We start from the raw sequence: 21,712 nt of genomic DNA on the forward strand, positions 1-21,712 counted from the left end.
TGCCTGCGGGGACCCTGATATGGAACTCGATCCCAGGACCCCGGGATCACAACCTGAACCAAAGGCAGACGTTCAACCACTGAGCCACCCAGGTGTCCCTCAAAGTGGATCTTGAACTGATTGCTTACAGACTTAAAATGGTTATTTCTCATTACACTGTCTATACTTCAGTCCTTCAAATTTTCAGGCCCTTCCTACTACTGTTCCCCAGCAGCAACAACTTAGTCCCCCTTTCCCTACCTTCAAAGGGAACCTCATTCAGGACTACTGACTTTTTTTCTACAATTAGCTAACTTCTTGTCATTTTTGCTTAGAGTCTTTTTAGAAGAAATGGATCTTTTGGTTTAAAAGTCCCTATTAACTGCATCCCCAGGTGCATTACTTACCTCATCCCTTCTCTTCCCGGAGGTAATATGACTGTCATGAGTTTGGTATATTTTATAAGGTGATTATTTAATAAACTATTGAAACAGTGCTCTTGCAGGCTGAAAGATTCTCATCCCTGAATACTAACTGGAATTTTACTGTTTCAATCCCAATTAGGGCAGGTAATCAAGCCCAGATTCCCCACTGCACCTACCCCATATCTGTAGATGTCACTTACCTACTTCTCACACATGTGCTAAAGCCCGAAGCAGTTCAGGTCCTTGATTGCAACCAAGGTTAGCTTGCAGAAAACAAATTGATTGGAAGAAAAATTCAGTAGCTCCCAGAATCTACATAAAATTTAGAGAACCAGAGTCAGAAAATGGGTAGGAACCAAGGGAAGTCAGTCAGTCAGAACCCCATCTGGAATCACACCACAGGGACAGTCTTGGGTGGGTGCTGCTGGTGTCTCTACTCAACATTGAACAATATAAATGGCACCGTCACTGGATATCTAATGAAGTACATAATAGCATAATAAAGGGACAGGAAAAAAAAAGAATGGACCCAGGCAGCATCAGACAAGTACAGAAGCACACCCATGAACACATCCCACTGCTGTAGAAAGAGACAATAGGAAAGTGGGCTTTGACAGAGATAATGAATCAAAACCCCAACACTCATCACTCTTCTCAGAAGCTCAGGATTCCACAAGAGAGTTTGCTTAGGGTCAAATGCCTACAGTAAAGCTGCACATACTCAAACTACACTGACAATTTCCAGCATTATATCGAAAGCTACTGAAAACTGTGAACTTAGACTGAGCAGGTCCCAACTCATCATCCTCATGCATATCTGAAGAAATGGCCTCTAGGTATTTGTCTGATACTCTCTAAAGTACTGACCTTTAAAATTTGTATCACAATGCATGAAAAATATGCATATTGACATAATTCACTAGCCATACAAATATGGGGGGGTGTCCATGGGTATATTGTACATGCAGGCCACTCTGGTATTTTCTGTTTTATTTTACCTCATTTCTTTAAAATGCTGCTTATGATCCACAACATTAAACTCATGCCCCACTATGAATTACAAATCACAGTATGGAAAACACTAGTTTTTTTACCATAAAATTCCCGGTGACCAATAAATGCTGCTATAGAAGTACATGCCAATATATGTGAGAACCCTCATTTTGTCTTCACGAAATTCAGTGTTTTCAAGCACAAAAGACATCTTTGATATGAGCCACAGGGCTACAAAAATGTATAGTTGATGAAATATAAGTTCCATCTGCAAAGTTTCGCATTAAAATTCAGATACACGAAAAAAATTCAGATACACGGTTTAAAGATTACACTTGTCATGAAGAGCAGCGGGTGATGTATGAAATTGTTGAATCACTATATTGTACACCTGAAACTAAAATAACACTGTGTGTTAACTAATTGGGATTGAAATAAAACTTTAAAACAATTCAGATAACAGTGTCTGTTTTACATATGTCAGAAGTCACTTGGCACCGATGGGAACTCACCAGCAAAAGAGTAATCAGCTACATATGACTTCTTGAATAGTTGGCATCTTGTGGAGAGCTGTGCTTGGGCTGGAGTGCAGCTGAATGCCATACATTGTTGGATTGTAGCTAAGGGACCCCATTTCCCTACTGTGTTCCCATTTTATGAGGCAAGTGTGAGGTTTGCATTGCACAAGGTGGGTAATAAATTTGACCTTAAGCACCAAGCAGGTTAAACTTAGATGTCAGCATGTTAGGGGCATCAGGACAGAGAGAAAAAAAGTACCAAATGACATTTTTCAACCACAGAATTTTGAAGATTTGTCTTCATGTTCTTGCATGGCTGTATCCACTAAACCTAAACCATTCTATCACTCTTATTTTTTTAGATCTTATTTATTTATTCATGAGAGACACAGACAGAGGCAGGGACATAGGCAGAGGCAGAAGCAGATGCACAGAAGGGAGCCCAACGTGAGACTTGATCGCAGGACATGGGATCATGCCTGAGGAGAGGGCAGACCCTCAGCCACAGAGCAACCCAGGCGTCCCTCTATAAGTAATATTACCCAATTTTAATCACACACTCCCTCAACACTGAATGACCTTCTCTACACCAACTTCTACATCAGCCCTGCCACTGTCAAGACTACTACGGCTCTCGGCAGATAGGGCTTTCCCTGACACTTATTGAAAAAACTCAAGTATGCTTATGCAGTGTTTGCCTGATAAGTGGGAAGTACAATACATGGGGAGCATAATCACTATTACTAAACACCAAGGTGAGAGTAGCTTAATTCTGAAGGAAGAATAGCTACAGAACATTCTAAACCATACACAGACTGAACGACTACAGAAGCAAACTGAGAAATTATATACCAATCCACAGATTTAAATGTGCAGGAACAAAGCAAAAACTTACATATTAATGTGCTAATCAGGCAGACAGAGCAAATTCATTAAAGTACCACGGAAAACAGAGCCATAGAAAGAAATGCTTAATCACAGCACATGTAAAAATGTGATTAAAATGTTTTTTTTTCCTTTTTATGCTTCTATGTATTTATTCATGAAATACACAGAGAAGCAGAGACACAGTAAGGGGGAAGGACAACAGAAACATGCCCTGAGCCTAAGGCAGACACTCAGACGCTGAGCCAGCCAGGCTTCCCGGGACTATAATGTTTAATACCCATTTCTGTCTCAGCGCTTTCTCTGAGACACACCGTCCACTAAGGGTATGTCGGGGATGCATAGGAGTGATTGGGTGCTTGGAAAAACAGACGCTTCAAGCGTCATTTCTTCACGTCAGCAGATACCGTGTGGCGAGGCTCTGCATCACAGGCGGGAATGCCTCACCCCTGCCTGCACGCACACAATGCTGCGCGCACGCTCACCGCTGGGAGCCGCCAGTGCGCGTGCGCCTTGCTCTGAGCAACCGTTGCCGGGCATGCGCATTGCTGCCCGCCATTCCGGGAGTGGTACTGAGATCGACTGGTCAGGGTCGCTTTCTCTCTGTCCTGAGCGTCCTCGCTACCTGACTTGAAGCAGTAGGTCCCCAAATCAGTCCTTCCGGGACCTTAAGTGTGAGCAAGTATGAGGGGAGAGCCGGTGGGCCTCGGGGTGGTCGGGGCAGTAGATCTGTGACGTGCTAACTACATACATGTAGGTTCTGAGGAGCTCTCGCCCTTCTCCTCACAGGCGTCATTTCACTCATCCTCGTGGTCGTGCCGGGGCAGGTGAGGACGGTGGGCTGAGGAGGGGAGACGGAGACGGGGTTCCTTAAGCCTGGGCGGAAGGGGTGGGGGGTGGGGGGGCTTGGTCGGGCTGTCGGAGTCCCGGCAACACCGGGAACTGCCGGCAGAGCACAGAGGCCGAGGTCCTCGGTGGGACCGTGGGTAGGGAACGGACCGGGCGGTGTAGAAAAGGCCAGGGAACAGGGAAGGCTGTGGGCTCGTAACTGGGTCCCCGACATTGGTAGTGCACTGGGCAGAGGGTCAAGGCTTGCGGGGGGCGGTGGGTCTGTGTTGGGACTAGACAGACACCTGCCTTGACCGTGCCAAGACAGCCATAGGCACTATGCAAAGGACGGTTTCTTTCTCTGTGTTCCAATAAAGCATTATTGAAGGGTGGGAAATGAACCTCGTAAACGGGAATGTGATGAAAGCAGCAGCGACTGAGGTTTAAATTTCCGGCAGTGTTCTCTCCAGTGCCTTTAGTGGGGGGGAATCTAACTGTGAGACTAAGCCTCGTGTTTTCTTTCGCCTGTCCTTAAGGTGATTTCTCGGCCAGCTTGGCTGATGTAGATGATCTTGCAGCCAGTACATTTGGTGCGACCACAGCGTGTACTGTATACTTACCCTGGGTTGGTTTTGAATGTATTTTCAAAGGAAAGATATCAAAACATTTGGCCTTGGAAGTGGTATACCTCTCCGTTAGAGTATGTTTCCCAAATGCCAAGATTCTACTTTCAGGGTGAAACATGAGTGGCCGTGTGAGATCCAGATCCAGATCCAAACAAGGAAGAGAGGATCGAGGATCTGCCCAGCCAGCTGCGCGTGTGGTTGTGAGTACTGCCATATTTGATGTTTCCCATTACCACACATCGCATTCTCTGGAAATTTTGATGAGCTACAAACGTACCGATACAGCGATAAGAGCTCCTCGGCTGATAAAGGGAGGGAGACTCTGAACCCGAAGGATTCCGTATTTGTGCTGCCCGTGGTGGAAATACACGCTGTGACTTCTTGGTCATGCTTATTAACAACAGATTGCACCTGTCCGCCCCAGCAGAGTTTACAGTAGCCTCCAAAGTGGTTGGGGGTACCTCTTCTTGAGTACCCGCTGTGTGGGAAGAGGAACTTTTAAGAATAAGTCTAGAGAATCATGTCTGGGGACTGTCTTTATACTTACTCATTATCTGCCCTAAAAGTGTATGATGTATATTTTATACTGTTGGCATGTGTTAACGACACAACTATTTATTTGTATGCAGACACCGCCCCCCACACAGGCCGAGCAGCTGAAACCAAAGGAGAAACCAACTAAGACTCAGGATATTATACCCGATCAAGGGAAAGAAGTTGAAGGAGCACCTGTTATTCAAGGTGAAGGGAAAGGGAAGAACAGTGCTTATGGGGGCGGGGCGTGTATGTGTGCATCATGCATTATGACCTAACCAGACCAGGAGGAAGGAAAACATTCCAGGAGAACCTCGGTCATTTCCGAAAAATGGATTGAAATGGGAAGAGGAGAGTACAGTTTACAGCTTCATGCAGTCCTTCCCGGTACTGAATTTCCCCTTCGTCCTCAAGATTTGATCAGTGTCCTTGAAAACAGTCTTCTAAATTACAGGACACTGTTTAACTACAAAGCCATACATCGATTCACTAGTCTAATTTGTTCCTAGAACATTCTAAGGTGCCCTTTTCATTCATTTCATCGAAAGCATAAGCAGCTTTTAACAGTATTTGCGGAGTGCCGAGTCAACATACCTTCTAACATGTGGAGCTAAACCGATTTGCTTTAGGGATGGTAGCCCCATTTGAAAAAGGAGAAAACGAAGGCTCGGGGACTGTACTTTGCTAAAGACTGCTTGGCACACGGAGACATAATTCAGATTTCATTACAGGGTTTGTGTTCTTGGGGGACCCGGCTAGCTCAGTGAGAGCATGTGACTCTTTGAACTCGGGGTCGAGAGCTGAGGCCCCACATTGGGTGTAGAGATTACTTAAAAGAAGAATTCAGATTTTTGTTTTGTTTTCTAAAACCTTTTTTAAAGAGTTGTGTTATTCCTACCATCTGTACTGTTGTACAAACAAGTGAGCTGTTTTGTATAAAATGCTGAATAGTGAAATGTGTCTGCAATGTAAAGGAGCTTAATACTGGCACAGGCATAAATCCAGTTCAGTGGAGCAGGAGTGAGACTCCAGAAAAGTATTCAATTAATCATGGCCCCTGTTCGATTCATCTTTTGGTATGGTATGTTTGGTAAGTGGTGGATCATTCAGGAAACTGGTATCAGGGTCACCATATTATTATGATTTTTATGTGCGTTTAAAATGTAGTTAAATAATTTTGTGACTAGGAAAATCAAAAATATCTTAAAATGATTATGAAAGAAGAAATGAATGCCTTCCAAATATAGCATTTTTATCAATTACTTGTAGTGAATTATTGATATTATTTGTCTGTGGGTTATTTTCAGAATTCCCCATTAAGTGGGTTCTACAGTATGACTGGCATTAAAGCCCATTAATTTCTTTCTACCCTACTTCCTTTATTCTCATTGTAAGAAGTTTATTAGTCAGTAATGTTTTGCTGTTATTTTTTTCTTTGTTCTATACATGAGTCATTTATCATTAGTTAGAGGGTCTTTATACTGAAATCTAACTAGTTAATTTTGTCTAATAAAATTTTGAGGCGCGGGATCTCACTAATATAGGATTTGTCATATTGGCCCACAAATAGAATCAGGTAATCGTTCTGTATATTACACGTTTTTGCAATATTTTTTAATTTAAGAGAGTTAGGGAGAGCACACAAGTGGGGGGAGGGGTAGAGAGAGAGGGAGACGCAGACTCCCTGCTGAGCAGAGCCCCATGTGGGTTTCAGATTTCAGGACCCTGCCTGGCCTGAGTGGCAGGCAGAAGCTTAACCACTTGAACCACCCAGGTGTCCCAGGAAATTACATTTTAATTACCATCCTATCTGTGGTGTAGGCTTCAGATTTCTTAGATAGCTGATGCTTTCTACTCTCACTTTCGTAATATAAAGGAAATACAGATTTAGTGTGGTTTATCTTTAAAGTGTCATTTGAAATACAGTATCATAATACAGAAAAACAAAGATGTGAAGTCCATCTTTCCATCACTTTTTTTTCACACTAGCCTACATGCTTCTGTCTCATATAACCGAAAGAATATTATCAGTTCTTTGGATATATTTTATGTTGGACACCTGGGTGGCTCAGCAGTTGATCGCCTGCCTTCAGCCCAGGGCATGATCCTGGAGTCCCAGAATCGATTCCCACATCGGGCTCTCTACATGGAGCCTGCTTCTCCCTCTGCTTATGTCTCTACCCCTCTCTGCATCTCTCATGAATAAATAAATAAATAAAATTTTAAAAAGATATATTTTATGTTTACTGCTTAAACCTGTAACCTTTCTCTTTTTTTAGGGCCTGAAATGAAATCTGAACTACAGGAAGTGGCTCAGCCAATGACTGGGGATAAAAGCGAAGATGGTCCTGATGTGAAAGGGCTGAAAATTCCAAACCTAGAGCCCATTAAAATGCCAGAAGCAGGTATGTGATCCATTATGAACGTTAAAAGTATGTGGTTTCCGTTTTCTTCAGTATTACATCTTTCATAATATAAGTGTAATATTACTATTACTTTCATAATAGAATTCACCTATAAGGATACTTTGACAGGTAGTTTAGAACCTAAATGCCTGACTTCCTGACTTATTAGACGGTCAGGTATAGGAACAAATTGGGTCAAATCGTGTTGAATTATAAAGATGAAGACAGTTGTATCTGAGTGGTTCTGTTGGCTAAATATCCCACTCTTGATTTTGGCCCACTTCATGATTTCAGGGTAATGAGATAGAGTCCCATGTCAGGCTCTGTGCTCAGTGCAGAGACTGCTTGGGATTCTCTCTCTCCCTTGGCTCCACCCTTCCTAGTGTGTGCACTCATTCTATCTATAAATAAATTTTAAAAATCTTTTTGAAAAAAGGTGAAAATGTTTTATTTTATAGTATTAGTACGTTAACCAATAGCTAATAATTTTACAGTTTAATACTTTCTGCCTTTTAACAAATACAAAATGATTTGGAATAAATACCAGTTTGTATAAAATATGCTGAGGCAGTGAAGTAAGTTCTAGTAGCAGCTGAACATAATTTGTGTGACTCTTAGAGAACCCCTTAATTCAAAATCTCACCCTTAATCACCCATAATTAGTGAATTATGGGAGGTGATGGATTTATTAATTACTTATATTTATCTGGTAGTCACTCCACCGTGTAAATATTGAACAAATCATTGTGTTGTACACTTTACACATACACAATTATATTTGTGAATTAGTCTTAAAAAATATTTTTCAAAAGCGCTTACTTTTAGGGGCACCTGGCTGGCTCAGTTAAGCATCTTCCTTTGTCTCTGGTGGTGATCCTGGAATACTGGGATGGAGCCCCATGTCACACTCCCTGCTCAGTGGGGAGTTTGCTTCTCCTCTGCCCCTCCCTCTGCTTCTTTTCTCTGGCTCACACTCTCTCGAATAAACAAAATCTCTTTTTTTAAAAAAAAATAATAAAGCTCTGTTTTTTTTAAGATTTTATTTTATTTTTTTAAGATTTTATTTATTTATTCATGAAAGACCCAGAGAGAGGTAGAGACAAAGACAGAGGGAGAAGCAGGCTCTTTGCAGGGAACCCAATTCTGGACTCGATCTCCAGATCAGGATCACGCCCTGAGCCAAAGGCAGATGCTCAACCACTGAACTACCCAGCCATCCCCCCCCAAAAGCACCTATTTTTAGAAATAAATATCTGACTTTTCTAGGTATCTTTTTATTCCTCTCTATTTCCCATTTCTTCTCCCTCCCTGTCTCTATTCATTTCTTCTTTTTTTTTTTTTACCATGCTCTAAGTCACAATATATATGAGCTTCACATTTTCATGTCAGAAATGAAGGCAGAGGAGATCCCTGGGTAGCTCAGCAGTTTAGCACCTGCCTTCCGGCCCAGGGCATGATCCTGGATCCCGGGATCGAGTCCCACATCAGGCTTTCTGCATGGAGCCTGCTTCTCCCTCTGCTGTGTCTCTGCCTCTCTCTCTCTCTCTCTCTCTCTCTGTGTGTGTGTGTGTGTCTCATGAATAAATTAAATATATATATATATAAAATTATATAGTCTTACTAGCTTTGAGTCTCTGCCTTCATTTCTTTCTTTTATAAAAAATTATATAGTCTCACTAGCTTTGAGCTAGTCTCAAAGCTTCTTTCTTTCTTTCTTTTTTAAAGATTTTATTTATTTATTCACGAAAGACACAGAGAGAGAGGCAGAGACATAGGCAAAGGGAGAGGCAGGCTCCATGCAGGGAGCCCAGTGTGGGACTCAATCCTGGGACTCCAGGATCACACCCTGAGCCAAAGGCAGATGCTCAACCGCTGAGCCACCCAGGCTTCCCTATATAATTTATTATACAAACTCAACACTGTCAAGTGTGAAAAAAGACATTATTCATAATCACACTAGGACTACAGGTTGAAATGGGGACAAATGGTTATCCTACTTAACCAATGACATTAGAACTAAAGTAAACCAAGGAAACATTTTTGGACTTCTGCATAATAGAGAAAAAAAGAGTTGTAGTACTGGAATTTCTATTTACTCAAGCAGTAACAAATGTGACATTACTGTTTTAATATCCTATGTTCAGAATATTTTTTCATGTTTTTTTATTGAAATAATACTGATTTAGAAACTTTATTTGGTTCAAGGTGCTTTTATATGTTACTTGGATTTTAGTAAAAGCACACAATTTTTGCTAGTAAAAGCACACAATTTTTGCTTTCATTTGTAGCTACTTTTTAATAGGTTCATTTCATTTAATATGTTCTGAACATGAACAGCCTTTTTGTTTCCTTATACCAATAGAAAGAGTGGTGTGTTTAAAATACATTAGTAAAATATGTTTGGAAGTGTATCTTATAAAACAAAAAGTGTGGTCCCTTGTGTACCGTTAATGTCATCTAAATAAAATTCTACTAAGTAATGTTCCCAACTGTTATTTTGTCTTACAGGTGAAGGGCAATCACAGGTGTAAACAAAAACAAGCTGGAACTATCAAACTGTTCTGATGGCAGATATTTGACTCTTAAAATTCTCTTAATAAAGTTTTGAACACTCTGCAAAGAATCTTATAAATCTTTTATTAAAGTTATTATCAATACTTAATGATATTGAAAATTATATCACTTTGAAATTTTATATTCTGATTGAGCTGGTATACACAAATATATGTGTACATTGATATTCCTTCTAGCAACCTTGCTAAATATGACAATTCCACAAGTTTATATCTAGATCCTTTGTGATTTCAAAAATGTAGCTATTAATAGGCTGCTTCTGACCAGAATCCTAACCAATGACATAAAATGTTAACACAGGGCACCTGGATGACTCAATGGTTGATCTCCTGCCTTCAGCTCAGGTCATGTTTCTGGGGTCCTGGGATGAGTCTCACATTAGGCTCCCCGCGGGGAGGCTGCTTCTCCAACTCTGCCTCTCTTTCTGTGTCTCTCATGAATACATAAATAAAATCTTAAAAAATTAAAAGTCAACACATAGTTTATATACTGTATTTTTAGGATAAAGTAATCTATAGAAAAGAAAATGTTAATCGGAGGACAAACATTATTATATGGTCTCATTCATTTGTGGAATATAAAAGATAGTGAAAGGGAATAAAGGGGAAAGGAGAGAAAATGAGTGGGAAATATCAGTGACGGTGACAGAACATGAGAGACTCCTAACTCTGGGAAACGAACAAGGGGTGGTGGAAAAGGAGGTGGGCAGGGGGATGGGGTGACTGGGTAATGGGCACTGAGGGGGGCACTTGACAGGATGAGCTCTGGGTAATTATGCTATATGTTGGCAAATCGAACTCCAATAAAAATTTTTTTAAATGAATAAAAAATAAAAGGTGTATAATATAAAACAAAAAAAGAAAATGTTATTAAATCATAAGAGAAAGTACATTTACAGTACTGTATTATAAAAAAAAAATCTGTATAAGTAGGCCCACATAGTTTTTTTTTTTAAAGACTATCCATCCATTCATGAGAGAAACAGAGAGAGAGAGGCAAAGACACAGGCAGAGGGAGAAGCAGGCTCCATACAGGAAGCCCAATGTGGGACTCGATCCCAGGACTCCAGAGTCACACCCTGGGCCAAAGGCAGGCTGTAAACCGCTCAGCCACCTAGGGACCACAGGCCCACATAGTTCAACAAACCATGTTGTTCAAGGGTCAGCAGTAATCTGAATGGCCCCATTTCATTAAAAATATATCCATTCAGTTAATTCCATGTTATTAAGGATATAACAATAAAAGAAGATAGCATCTTATTCAAGGTCCACACATGACCTTAAATTAAATCCTTTTAATTTAATCAGTGTTATGATTTTCAGTGTAAAGTCTATTACCTCTGATGTAGTTTTGGAATGTAGGTGAAGTTTAGTAGGGTGAAGTCTGGATCCAATGACCAAGAAAGAATTCTTGCGATGTCTTTGGTGCAAAATGGTGATTTTATTAAAGCAAAAGGACAGGTCCCTTGGGCAGAAACAGCTGCAGCCCCAGGTTGTGAGGGGTAGTTGATTATACACTTGGGCGTTGGAGGAGGTAAGGAAAAGGGAGGTTTCAAAAGCATTTTCATATGTTTGGGTAGACTCACAGGATACTGGAGGCCTTGAAATTGTCAAGGTTGATTTTCCTTCTAGCAAGGCATTAAAATTACAGTTGTTGGGAGCTTCCTGGAGGAATAAAACACCCTATCTTCTTCAAGTATCTGTCAATGGTCTGCAGGTTATAAGGGCATTTAATTGTATCTACATTTCTTTCTGGAAGCTAGGTTATTGATAAGAATGCTTTGTTCTAGTAAATTACTAAGGTATTTGTAAACTGAGGGAGACTCATGTATTGCACAATACTCATGTATTGTAATCTATAAGTTAACTATCTTCTTCCTTTCCTTAGCTTTAGGGCAGTAAGGAATGTCACAAATATCTCACCTAGGGGGAGGGGTCACTTGTGGGGGGTCAGCTTGTGCTTTGTCCTCAGCTAGCCTTCTGTTCTGTCATCAGCTTCCTTGGTTAATTTTTTGGTGTCATTTTGTTTTTATTTTTATTTTTTATTTATTTTTTCTGTGAAAGATGGATGTAGTATGCTTTTTTTCAAATTTTTATTTAAATACTAGTTAGCATATAGTGTAATATTGGTTTCAGGAGTAGAATTCATCACTTCCATATAACGCACAGTGTTCATTGATGAAGTTTTGGAATATAAGTGAGGTTTGGTGGGGTGAGGTCCAGAGCTGCCAACCAAGAAAGAATTCTTGAGATGACTTTGGTGCAAAATGGTGGTTTTTTTAAAGCACAGGGACAGGACCCGTGGGCAGGAAGAGCGACTGCCTGGGGCCTGTGAGGGATGACTAAGTATATACCTGGGAGTTGGGAGGGGTTTAGTGTGGAGGCCGAGAAAATTAAGGCCATTCCACTTTAAGTTCAGCGTTAGCACAAGTACAGCCATCCCAGGCCCCTGTGAATAAGAGCTGAACTTTACTTCGGTTACAGGAAAAAAAAGTTTACAGCTTAACACCCTAGAAAGCCCCATATTAGAATGAGAACAGAGCCCAAGCCAGTGGCAGAAAGTCCCATATCAGAATGAGAACAGAGCTCAATGCCCTTGAAAGCCCCATATCAGAATGTAAACAGAACTTGAGAAATTCCTCCACCCCCTCTGGAGGTCCCCTAGACCAGCCCATATAACTAAGCTGAAACCCACCTCAGGGTCCAGGTCCCTACTCTGCTGTGTTGGGAATACTTGGACCCAAGCTCGAGCTTGTAAATAAACCCTCGTGTGTTTACATTGGTGTTGGCTCCTTGGTGGTTTCTTGGATTCGCAGTCTTGGGCACAACATTTAGGATAGTGTATTCTCCAAGGAATTTTAGAAGCAAGGTTTCCAGGACCTTGAGGGGGCTAGCTATGGTTGGGAAAAGTTCATTTATTACCATCTAATATAACCTGAGTCATGAGACCCTTCAGATGTATATCGGTGGGCCATGTGCTTGGGGGATGATCACCAACCCGTGCCTTGGGGTTTAGAGAGAAAGGAAATTTCTAAAGGAAATTTTATATGTTAAAGCAGACTCCTAGATAAGGTTGCCTTTTGCTTTTAACAAAGTATTAACATGGAGGTAGTTGAGTTCATAGAGGAATGTCCCCCTGCCTGTTTCTTTTCCTTTTTCTTTAAGATTTTATTTATTCATGAGAGAAAGAAGCAGAGACACAGGCAGAGGGAGAAGCAGGCTCCATGCAGGGAGCCCGACGTGGGACTTGATCCCGGGTCTCCAGGATCACGCCCTGGGCCAAAGGCAGGTGCTAAACTGCTGAGCCACCCAGGCTGCCCCCCCAACCCCTGCCTGTTTCAAGGACTTGTCAGTGTGCTGCCCTGGGCTTTTGCTTTGTCCTCAGCTAGTCCTCTGTTACCCCATCATTAATCATAACAGCTGCCCTCCTTAATTCCCATCACACACATTTGGCCCATACCCCACCTACCTCCTTGCATCAACCCTGTTGTTCTCAATAGTTAAGAGACTTTTATGCTTTCTTTCCCTCTCTTTTTGCTCCCTTCCCATATGTTCATTTGTTTTCTAAAATTCCACATATGAGTGAAATCATATGGTATTTGTATTTCTCAGACTGACTTGTTTCACTTAGCATAATATACTCTAGTTCCATCCACATCATGGCATAGGGCAAGATCTCATTCATTTTGGTGGCTGAGTAATATTCCATTGTATATATTTACCACCTTTTTATCCATTCCTCAGTAGGTGGACATTTGGGCTCTTTCCATAGTAGTTTGGCTATGGTTGGCAATGCTGCTATAAACGTGAATTCAAGTACCTCTTCAAAACTGTATTGTTGTATCCTTTCAGTAAATACCTAGTAGTGTAATTGCTATATCCCAACTTTTTAACTTTTTGAGGAACCTCCATACTGTTTTCCTGATTGTCTGCAACAGTTTGCATTCTCACCAATAGTGCACAAGTGTTCCCCTTTCTCCACATCCTCACCAACACTTCTTGTTTCTTGTGTTGTTAATTTTACCCATTCTGAGAGGTGTGAGGTGATATCTCGTCATGGTTTTAATTTGTATTTCTTGACGGAGTGGCCAACGGCCTGCAGAGCAACATGTCTAAGTTTTACTGTGACTACTGCGACACATACCTCACCCATGACTCTCCATCTGTGAGAAAAACACACTGCAGTGGTAGGAAACACAAAGAGAATGTGAAAGACTACTATCAGAAATGGATGGAAGAGTAGGCTCAGAGCCTGATCGACAAAACAACAGCTGCATTTCAACAAGGAAAGATACCTCCTACTCCATTCTCTGCTCCTCCTCCTGCAGGGGGAATGATCCCACCCCCCCCCCCCAGTCTCCCGGGTCCTCCTCGCCCTGGTATGATGCCAGTGCCCCATATGGGGGGGGCCCTCCCATGATGCCAATGATGGGCTTTCCTCCTCCTGGGATGATGCCAGTGGGACCTGCTCCTGGAATGAGGCCACCTATGGGAGGCCACATACCAGTGATGCCTGGGCCCCCAATGATGAGACCTCCTGCCCGTCCCATGATGGTGCTCACTCAGCCAGGAATGACTCGACCAGACAGATAAGGAGAGACAGGAACCCCTTTATATTCATTTTATATTACTTGTTCTACTTCACCAGGAGATCATGGTGCAGTGACTCTGGGTGTTTTCTACAAGCATAACAAGGAAGACTTGCTCCCCCTTCCTATCAAAGAAACAATAGTTTTTACAGGAGAGTAGTGGGACAAAAAAAAAGGCAATTTTCATTTGTATTGTGAAATGTGAAAATAAAATTGTCAACTGTTTTATTATTTTTTAAAGATTTTATTTATTTATTCATGACAGACACAGAGAGAGAGAGGCAGAGACACAGGCAGAGGGAGAAGCAGGCTCCATGCAGGGAGCCCTACGTGGGACTCGATCCCAGGTCTCCTGGATCACACCCCAGGCTGAAGGTGGCGCTAAACCACTGGACCACCGGGCCTGCCCTGTCAACTGTTTTAGTTTTTAAAAAAAATTGTATTAAAAAAAATTGTATTTCCCTGATGATGAGTGATGTTAAGCGTTTTTTGTGTCTGTTAGCTGTCTGGATGTCTTCTTTGGAAAATGTCTATTCATGTCTTCTGCCCATTTCTTAACTGGATTATTTAATTTTGGGGTTTTGAGTTTCATAAATTCTTTATAAATTTTGGATACCATCCCATTCTCAGATATGTCATTTGCAAATATCCTCTCCCATTTTGTACACTGCCTTGTAGTTTTGTTGTTTTCTTTGCTGTGCAGCAGTTTTTTATCTTGATGAAGTCCCAATAGTTCATTTTTGTTTTTTTTCCGTTGCATCCAGAGACATGTCTAGTAAGAAGGTGCTACAGTTAGGGCCAAAGAGTTTGTTACCTGTGTTCTCCTCTAGAATTTTGATGGTTTCTTGTTTCACATTCAGGTCTTTCATCCATTTTTTAAAAATATTTTATTTATTTATTCATGACAGACACACAGAGAGGGAGAGAGAGAGGCAGAGACACAGGCAGAGGGAGAAGCAGGTTCCATGAAGGGAGCCTGACGTGGGACTCAATCCTGGGTCTCCAGGATCCGGCCCTGGGCTGAAGGCAGTGCTAAACTACTGAGCCACCCGGGCTGACCTCTTTCATCCATTTTTGAGATTATTTTTGTGTATGGTGTAAGAAAGTGGCCTGATTTTACCAACATCATTTGTTGAAGAGACTGTCTTTTTTCCATTGGATACTCTTTCCTGCTTTCTTAGTTGACCCTATAGCTGTGGATCCATTTCTGGGTTTTGTATTCTGTTCCATTCATCTATGTGTCTGTTTTTGTGCCACTACCATACAGTTGAGTTAGGGACAAACATGGCAAGGTAGGGGGCCATGGAATCAGACTCACAGAAATCCCAAAAATGCTGAGGTGTAAGGAAACCAGAGACAAGGGAGCAAGCCAGACCACCCTGCCCTAGGTGTGTGTGTGGGGGGCATTTTTTATGACAGTTATCTGTGATCAATAAAGAATAACCTGACCACAAAGAAGAAATAGGCCAATAAAGATGTTATCACCAGTCCTAAATCAAACCAAGATAGCACAAAAATCTCAAGGCCACAAGATTCCCAGTCAGTTCTCAATAAAAGACTGCCACTACAAGCCCTCTGTGGAAACCCTGTTGGGACCTCTCTCACTTCTGAGAGCTTTCTCTATATCTTTGCTTAATAAACTTATATTGCTTTACTCACACTCCGTTGTCCACGAGATTCATTCTTTGACTCCATGAGACAAGAATCAAGATCTCCCAAATCACAGTGTTTTTTTTAATTGTTTTATTTGGGAAAAGTGCTTCTTACAAAAGGACAGCTGCAAAATACAGAGACCTCTGCAACAATTACTCGTTTTTTCTTAAAGTGAAAGAATGGGTGGGATCCAAGGAATCAAAGCAGAAGATGAACAAACGAGGAGCATCTTCCAAGTTATTTTAGGAAATAGAGCGATAAAACTCAAAGCTAAAATTTCCAATCAAGAAATTCTTCTAACAACTTAATTTTAGCTCATCTCGTGGATAACGACCCCCATCCCCCCTTTACTGGAAAAGCATGACTTAACTCCTGCCAACCAATGACTCCACTACAAGAAACACCTTAAACTTAAGTTAGGAATCACATCTGTCAACCTGCAAAGCTCAGGGATGGAATGAGGCAAATATCCACAAAAACAAACACAAAAACCCAACAACAAAACCTCAAACAAGGACAAACATTTGTCCAAAAGTGCCTGGGCTGGAAAGGCTGGGAGACCATAAAACATTAAATACAACTGTGTATCCGAGCCCTGCTTTTTGTTACTATATGGGACAACCAGACAATTTAAACCTCTGTGGCTAAGCCCATTTCTCTATATATATAGACAGAACTAGTACTGCTCTATTTACAGCTACCAATATACTGTTTTGTCCTTTACAATCTATTTGCCACACTAGGCTGAAACCACTAACCTGAGTTTTTCCACTAAGGCTAAGAACACAGCATCTATGCAGGGACAAGAAGCTTATCACACACTTATATTCACACTCACACACACCAAGTCTATAGCCCTTGGAAGTCCACTTCCAGATCAGCATTTCATTTATTGAAATTGAAATGAAATGTATTCATTGAAATGAAATGTATATCTGTATACAGATACACTGTATCTTCTTTATATGTGTTCTTTCACCAATTTTCCCATTGTGCTAAACACAGTAAAACTCAACACATTTGCACCTGGTTCTGGTTACCCAGTAGTATTACTTGTGTGCAATTAAACAAGAGACCAAAACCACAGAACAAGTGCACAGGTGGGAGTTAAGGGGTAGGGAAGAGATAAAAACACAGATGTGCAGATTTCACCAGAAACCTCGAGTATCCACCTTGTGAGTCTGTAGTAGGTTCCGATCCGACACCCGTCACCTCTATTCTTGGACCCCAAAGCAGGACCGCCGCTGTTACTTTTGAACCTGGGGACCTCAAAGTTGAGTGTGGAGTCCATAAACTACCCTAGAACTGTGTGAATCTGGTTGAAAACAGATGACGCAACAAAACTACGCTGCTAACTAACAGTTAAATTCATGTTACAAAACAACTAGCTTTAAGGTTTATTTTTGTAACTTTTTTTAAACAGAGAAAAACAACACACTCCATGGGGGAAGGCGAGGGATTGAGAAGACAGGTCCTGGGTAAAAATAATCACGACACAGGATTATTGTGTGGCTCAGTGAGCCCGGGTGGCTCAGTGGTTTAGCGCCGCCTGCAGGCCAGGGTGTGATCCTGGAAACCCGGGATCAAGTCCCACGTCAGGCTCCCTGCATGGAGCCTGCTTCTCCCTCTGCCTGTGTCTCTGCCTCAATCTCTCTCTGTGTCTCTCATGACTAAATAAATAAGAGCTTTTAAAAAAAATAATCACGACAGCACCTGGAGTTGATAGGCCTGCCTAGGAGAGACACGGGCACTGCCACACCAGCACAGGGGACAGCTACTCTCTGAGGCTCAGCAGACCAGGTCATACACCACGCAAAGCTGCTATAGATCTAAGTCATAAAAATCTTCCAGCTTATCGTGAAACAAGTTCCACTCATCTTCAGAGTCTGTCAGGTCGTCGTCCCTACCTGCAGCCAAAAGCATAAGCAACATCTCGCCCAGCTCAAAGGTGACAGCCTCCTCTTCTTCGTTGTCAGAGGGGTTGCTGTTCTCTCTTTCCTCAATGAGCTCCCAGAAGTGGTTCCTTCGTGGGCCCGGTATCTGCTTGATGTTCCCACTTTCTGTCTCTGTGGCTCCTCTCTACAGTCATCAGAGTATGCATGCTTGTAAAAACAGTTCCCTCCAAATGGGCAGCTCCCAAGTCCTTCATCAAAATACCTGCACGCCTTAATGCTTATTGCCTCCTTGTATTTCTGAATGAGTTTCTGCTTCTCTTCTTTCTCCTCCACCTAGTACTCACTTGAAATGACAAAGTTAGATGTGATCCGGCATTCAGGGCAGGACTTTATAATCTTGCTCTCAAATTGCTTAGCACTCCTCCACTTGCTAATACACTTGAGATAGTAAGTGTGGTTGCAGTTAGAGAGAATCCCAAAGCGACGCTCACTGGGGTTGGCTTTCTCGTAGGCGATCTCCATGCAGATCCCACACACCATGTCCTTACTGCTCTGGACAGCAAATGAGAGCTCCATGTCCTTCTCATGGGCCTCAATGCAAGATTTCATATGTTGTGATCTCTGGGCAGCATCCATCGGATGGAGGACCTGCAGCCCACACGTGTCACATGAGTCTCCGTGGAGATACACACAGTTCTCCCCATACCAGCACTCTCCCACTGCAACACAGGGGCAAAGCTGCTTCTTTGTTTCCACTGCTGTCTGTTCTTTCTCTGATTCTTCCTCCATCACTGACCCCTGCGGGGGTGCTTCAGTGAAGGAAGGGGCAGTACAGCCACAGTAGGCTGCCTGGGCATAAACTCAATGGCATTCACCCAGTGTTCTGAACCTGCGCTGACAGTAGCAAAGTTTGAACTTCTGGACTCAGCTTTGCCTGTATTCATTTCAACAACTGGTCCAACTCCCGATGAGAGACTTGAAGAAGCAGCAAGGGATGATTTTGCAGTTAGATCTGCAGCAGTCACTTCTTCCTGTTTCAATGACTTGTTATGTTATATCTGCAGTGGTCTCCGTAAATACAGTATCCTCACTGAAAATACTTGCATACTACACCATAAGGACTGTCAGAGAGGTCATGAGAGTAGCGACAGTTATCTCCTTCCTTACAAACCCGTGCATGAAATACCTTAGCTTGTAGTTTTTCTTCCTGCTTTTGATATGGGTTGAAGTGGGGGACTCAGAGCTGATGGCCAAGAAAGAATTCTTGAGATGTCTTCAGTTCAAAAAAGGTGGTTTTATCAAAACAAAGGGACTGGGTTCCTGGGCTGAAAGAGCTGCCCGGAATCACAGTCCTGATGACTACAGCTTTGAAATATAGCTTAAAGTCCAGAATCCTGATGCCTCCTGCTTTGCTTTTTCGGGATTACTTTGGCTCTTTAGGGTCTTTTGTGGTTCCATACAAATTTCAGGATTGTTTGTACTAGGTCTCTGAAAAGTGTTGGTGGTATTTTGATATGGATAGCATTAAATGTGGAAATTGCTCTGAGTAGTACACACATTTTTTTTTTAATTTTCATTTATTTATGATAGTCACAGAGAGAGAGAGAGAGGCAGAGACACAGGCAGAGGGAGAAGCAGGCTCCATGCACCAGGAGCCCGATGTGGGATTCGATCCCGGGTCTCCAGGATCGCGCCCTGGGCCAAAGGCAGGCGCCAAACCGCTGCGCCACCCAGGGATCCCCTAGTACACACATTTTAACAAGGTGTGTTTTTTGAATCCATGTGTATGGAATTTTTTCCATTTATTTGTGTCTTCTCCAATTTTCTTCATAAGTGCTCCATAGTTTTGAGTACAGATCTTTTACCTCTTTGGTTAGGTTTATTCCTAGGTATCTTGTTTTTGGTGCAATTATAAATGGATTGATTCCTGGAATTTTTGTCGCTACTTCATTGTTAAAACATTGTATTTATTTATTCATGAGAGGCACAAAGAGAGAGAGAGAGAGAGAGAGAGAGAGAGAGGCAGAGACACAGGCAGAGGAAGAAGCAGGCTCCATGCATGGAGCCTGATGTGGGACTTGATCCAGGGACTCCAGGATCACTCCCTGGGCCAAAGGCAGGTGCTAAACTGCTGAGCCACCCAGGCGTCCCTCCTACTTCATTATTAGTGTACAGAAATGCAACAGATTTCTGTACATTGATTTTACATCCTGCAACTTTGCTGAATTCATTTATTCTAGCAATTTTTTGGTGGAGTCTTTGAGGTTTTCTGTATTGATTATCATGTCATCTGCAAATAGTGAAAGTTCAACTATTTCTCAGCCAATCTAGATAACTTTTATTTCTTATTGTTGTCTCATTGCTAAGGCTAAGACTTCCAACACTATGTTAAAGAGTAACGATGACAATGGACATCCCTGTCTTCTTCCTGACAGCAGAGGAAAAGCTCTCAGATTTCCCCATTCAGCAAAATACTACCTGTTGGACTTTTGCATATGCCTTTTGTGATGTTGATTTATTTTCACTCTATGCCTACTTTCTAGGCATTCAAATGATCTCTATCAAGAATTGATGCTGTTTATTTCTGCTCATTTATGTCATTTAGTTCATTCATTAAATTTGGGCTTTATTGTTTTTCTACTTCCTCCAGATATAAAATTACATTGATAATATTTTAGATATTTCTTCTATACTCTGATTCATGGACGGGAAGATTTATATAGCTATTTGCTTTACAAATACATCCTGAGAATGTATATACTTATAAAAACACTTTAGTGGTAAAATATAATACAGAAAAGTACATAAAACATACATTCATTTTTAAAGACTAATTATATAACCACCATGCAGTTTAAGAAATAGACATTGTCAGCACCCTAGAAGTCCTCTGGGTGACTTCTGTCAGTCATGGTTCCCTCTCTTCTCATCCTGAATGTTATGGTATTTATTTCCTTGCTTTTCTTTTTTCTTTCTTATTTTCTTTCTTATTTTCTTTCTTTCTTTCTTTCTTTCTTTCTTTCTTTCTTTCTTTCTTTCTTCTTTCTTTCTTTCTTTCTTTCTTCTTTTCTTTCTTTCCTTTCTTTCTTTCTTCTTTCATCCTTTCTTTCTGTTGTTGAAGTACAACTGGTAATTTCTTTGCTTGTCTTTATGGTTAACCACCTTAGTTTAGTTTTGCCTTTATCAAGGGTAACACGCACAAAAGCACACAAAAATTATGGGCAACTTGATAAGTTTTCACAAAGTGAACATATCCAAGTCAAGAAACAGATCATGACCAGTACTCAAGAAGCCCCAACTGTGTTCAACATCCCGCCCCCCGCAACCGGTCACTTTCTACTTTAGGGTAGCCACTAGTCTGACTTCTAAGAGCATGGTTTATTTTTGCTCTTTATATAAGTGTAAAGCTAATGGAGTATGTGTTTCTTTTACTTATGTTTGTGAGATTTATCCACTCTGCTGTCTGAAGATAATTCATTCTTATTGTTGAGTAGCATCCCATTGTATAAACATACCACAATTTAAAAAATTGGTTCCACTGGCATTGTTGGGAACTTGAGTTGTATATATATAGCCTGTAAATGAAAGAAAAAATAACCTGAAGATCACAGCCTCATAGGTGAGACAGACAAATGAGGTAGAGTTGCAGAACAAGCTCTCCATGAGGGCTATACATGTGGAGTTATGGATAAATGGACTTTGAGATGCTGAAGGTAAGTTTTGAAGGATGAGAATATAGGATCTCTCTAAGAAGATATATAGAGACAGACAGAAAGAGACAGGGAGCTTCCCGGCAGAGGAGGGCATTG

At 41.5% G+C, this 21,712-nt stretch overlaps 1 protein-coding gene and 2 pseudogenes across 6 annotated transcripts; 2 read left to right on the forward strand and 1 right to left on the reverse strand.

Annotated features, from left to right (window-relative positions):
- The first annotated feature begins 3,287 nt into the window (after positions 1 to 3,287).
- On the forward strand, positions 3,288 to 9,816 carry LOC112673081 (P antigen family member 3-like). 6 transcript variants are annotated; one of them, XM_025468603.3, is made up of 6 exons: positions 3,292 to 3,474; positions 3,590 to 3,627; positions 4,363 to 4,454; positions 4,884 to 4,995; positions 7,068 to 7,193; positions 9,702 to 9,816. In XM_025468603.3, exons 3-6 carry the CDS (start codon positions 4,371 to 4,373, stop codon positions 9,722 to 9,724), a joined length of 345 nt encoding a protein of 114 aa, XP_025324388.1. In that variant the 5' UTR covers positions 3,292 to 3,474; positions 3,590 to 3,627; positions 4,363 to 4,370; the 3' UTR covers positions 9,725 to 9,816. The 6 variants fall into 6 exon arrangements, with proteins under 6 accessions (XP_025324392.1, XP_025324391.1, XP_025324390.1 ...); XM_025468601.3 differs by having other exon boundaries at positions 3,293 to 3,482; XM_025468604.3 differs by having other exon boundaries at positions 3,309 to 3,438.
- Positions 9,817 to 13,300: 3,484 nt separating this feature from the next.
- Positions 13,301 to 16,006, forward strand: LOC112673080 (U1 small nuclear ribonucleoprotein C-like; annotated as a pseudogene).
- A 1,701-nt stretch (positions 16,007 to 17,707) lies between these two features.
- Positions 17,708 to 21,566, reverse strand: LOC112673198 (E3 ubiquitin-protein ligase makorin-1-like; annotated as a pseudogene).
- Positions 21,567 to 21,712: the final 146 nt, after the last annotated feature.

The sequence above is a fragment of the Canis lupus genome, chromosome X (genome assembly GCF_003254725.2).
Source record: "Canis lupus dingo isolate Sandy chromosome X, ASM325472v2, whole genome shotgun sequence".
Classification (NCBI taxonomy): domain Eukaryota; kingdom Metazoa; phylum Chordata; class Mammalia; order Carnivora; family Canidae; genus Canis; species Canis lupus.

Excerpts from the sequence above, each read along its gene's own strand:
- LOC112673081 (XM_025468607.3), top strand. The coding sequence starts at position 4,371 with ATGAGTGGCCGTGTGAGATCCAGATCCAGATCCAAACAAGGAAGAGAG. Across the intron at positions 4,996-7,067 it reads AGGAGCACCTGTTATTCAAG|GGCCTGAAATGAAATCTGAA; the intron begins GTGAAGGGAAAG and ends CTCTTTTTTTAG. Across the intron at positions 7,194-9,701 it reads CATTAAAATGCCAGAAGCAG|GTGAAGGGCAATCACAGGTG; the intron begins GTATGTGATCCA and ends TTTGTCTTACAG.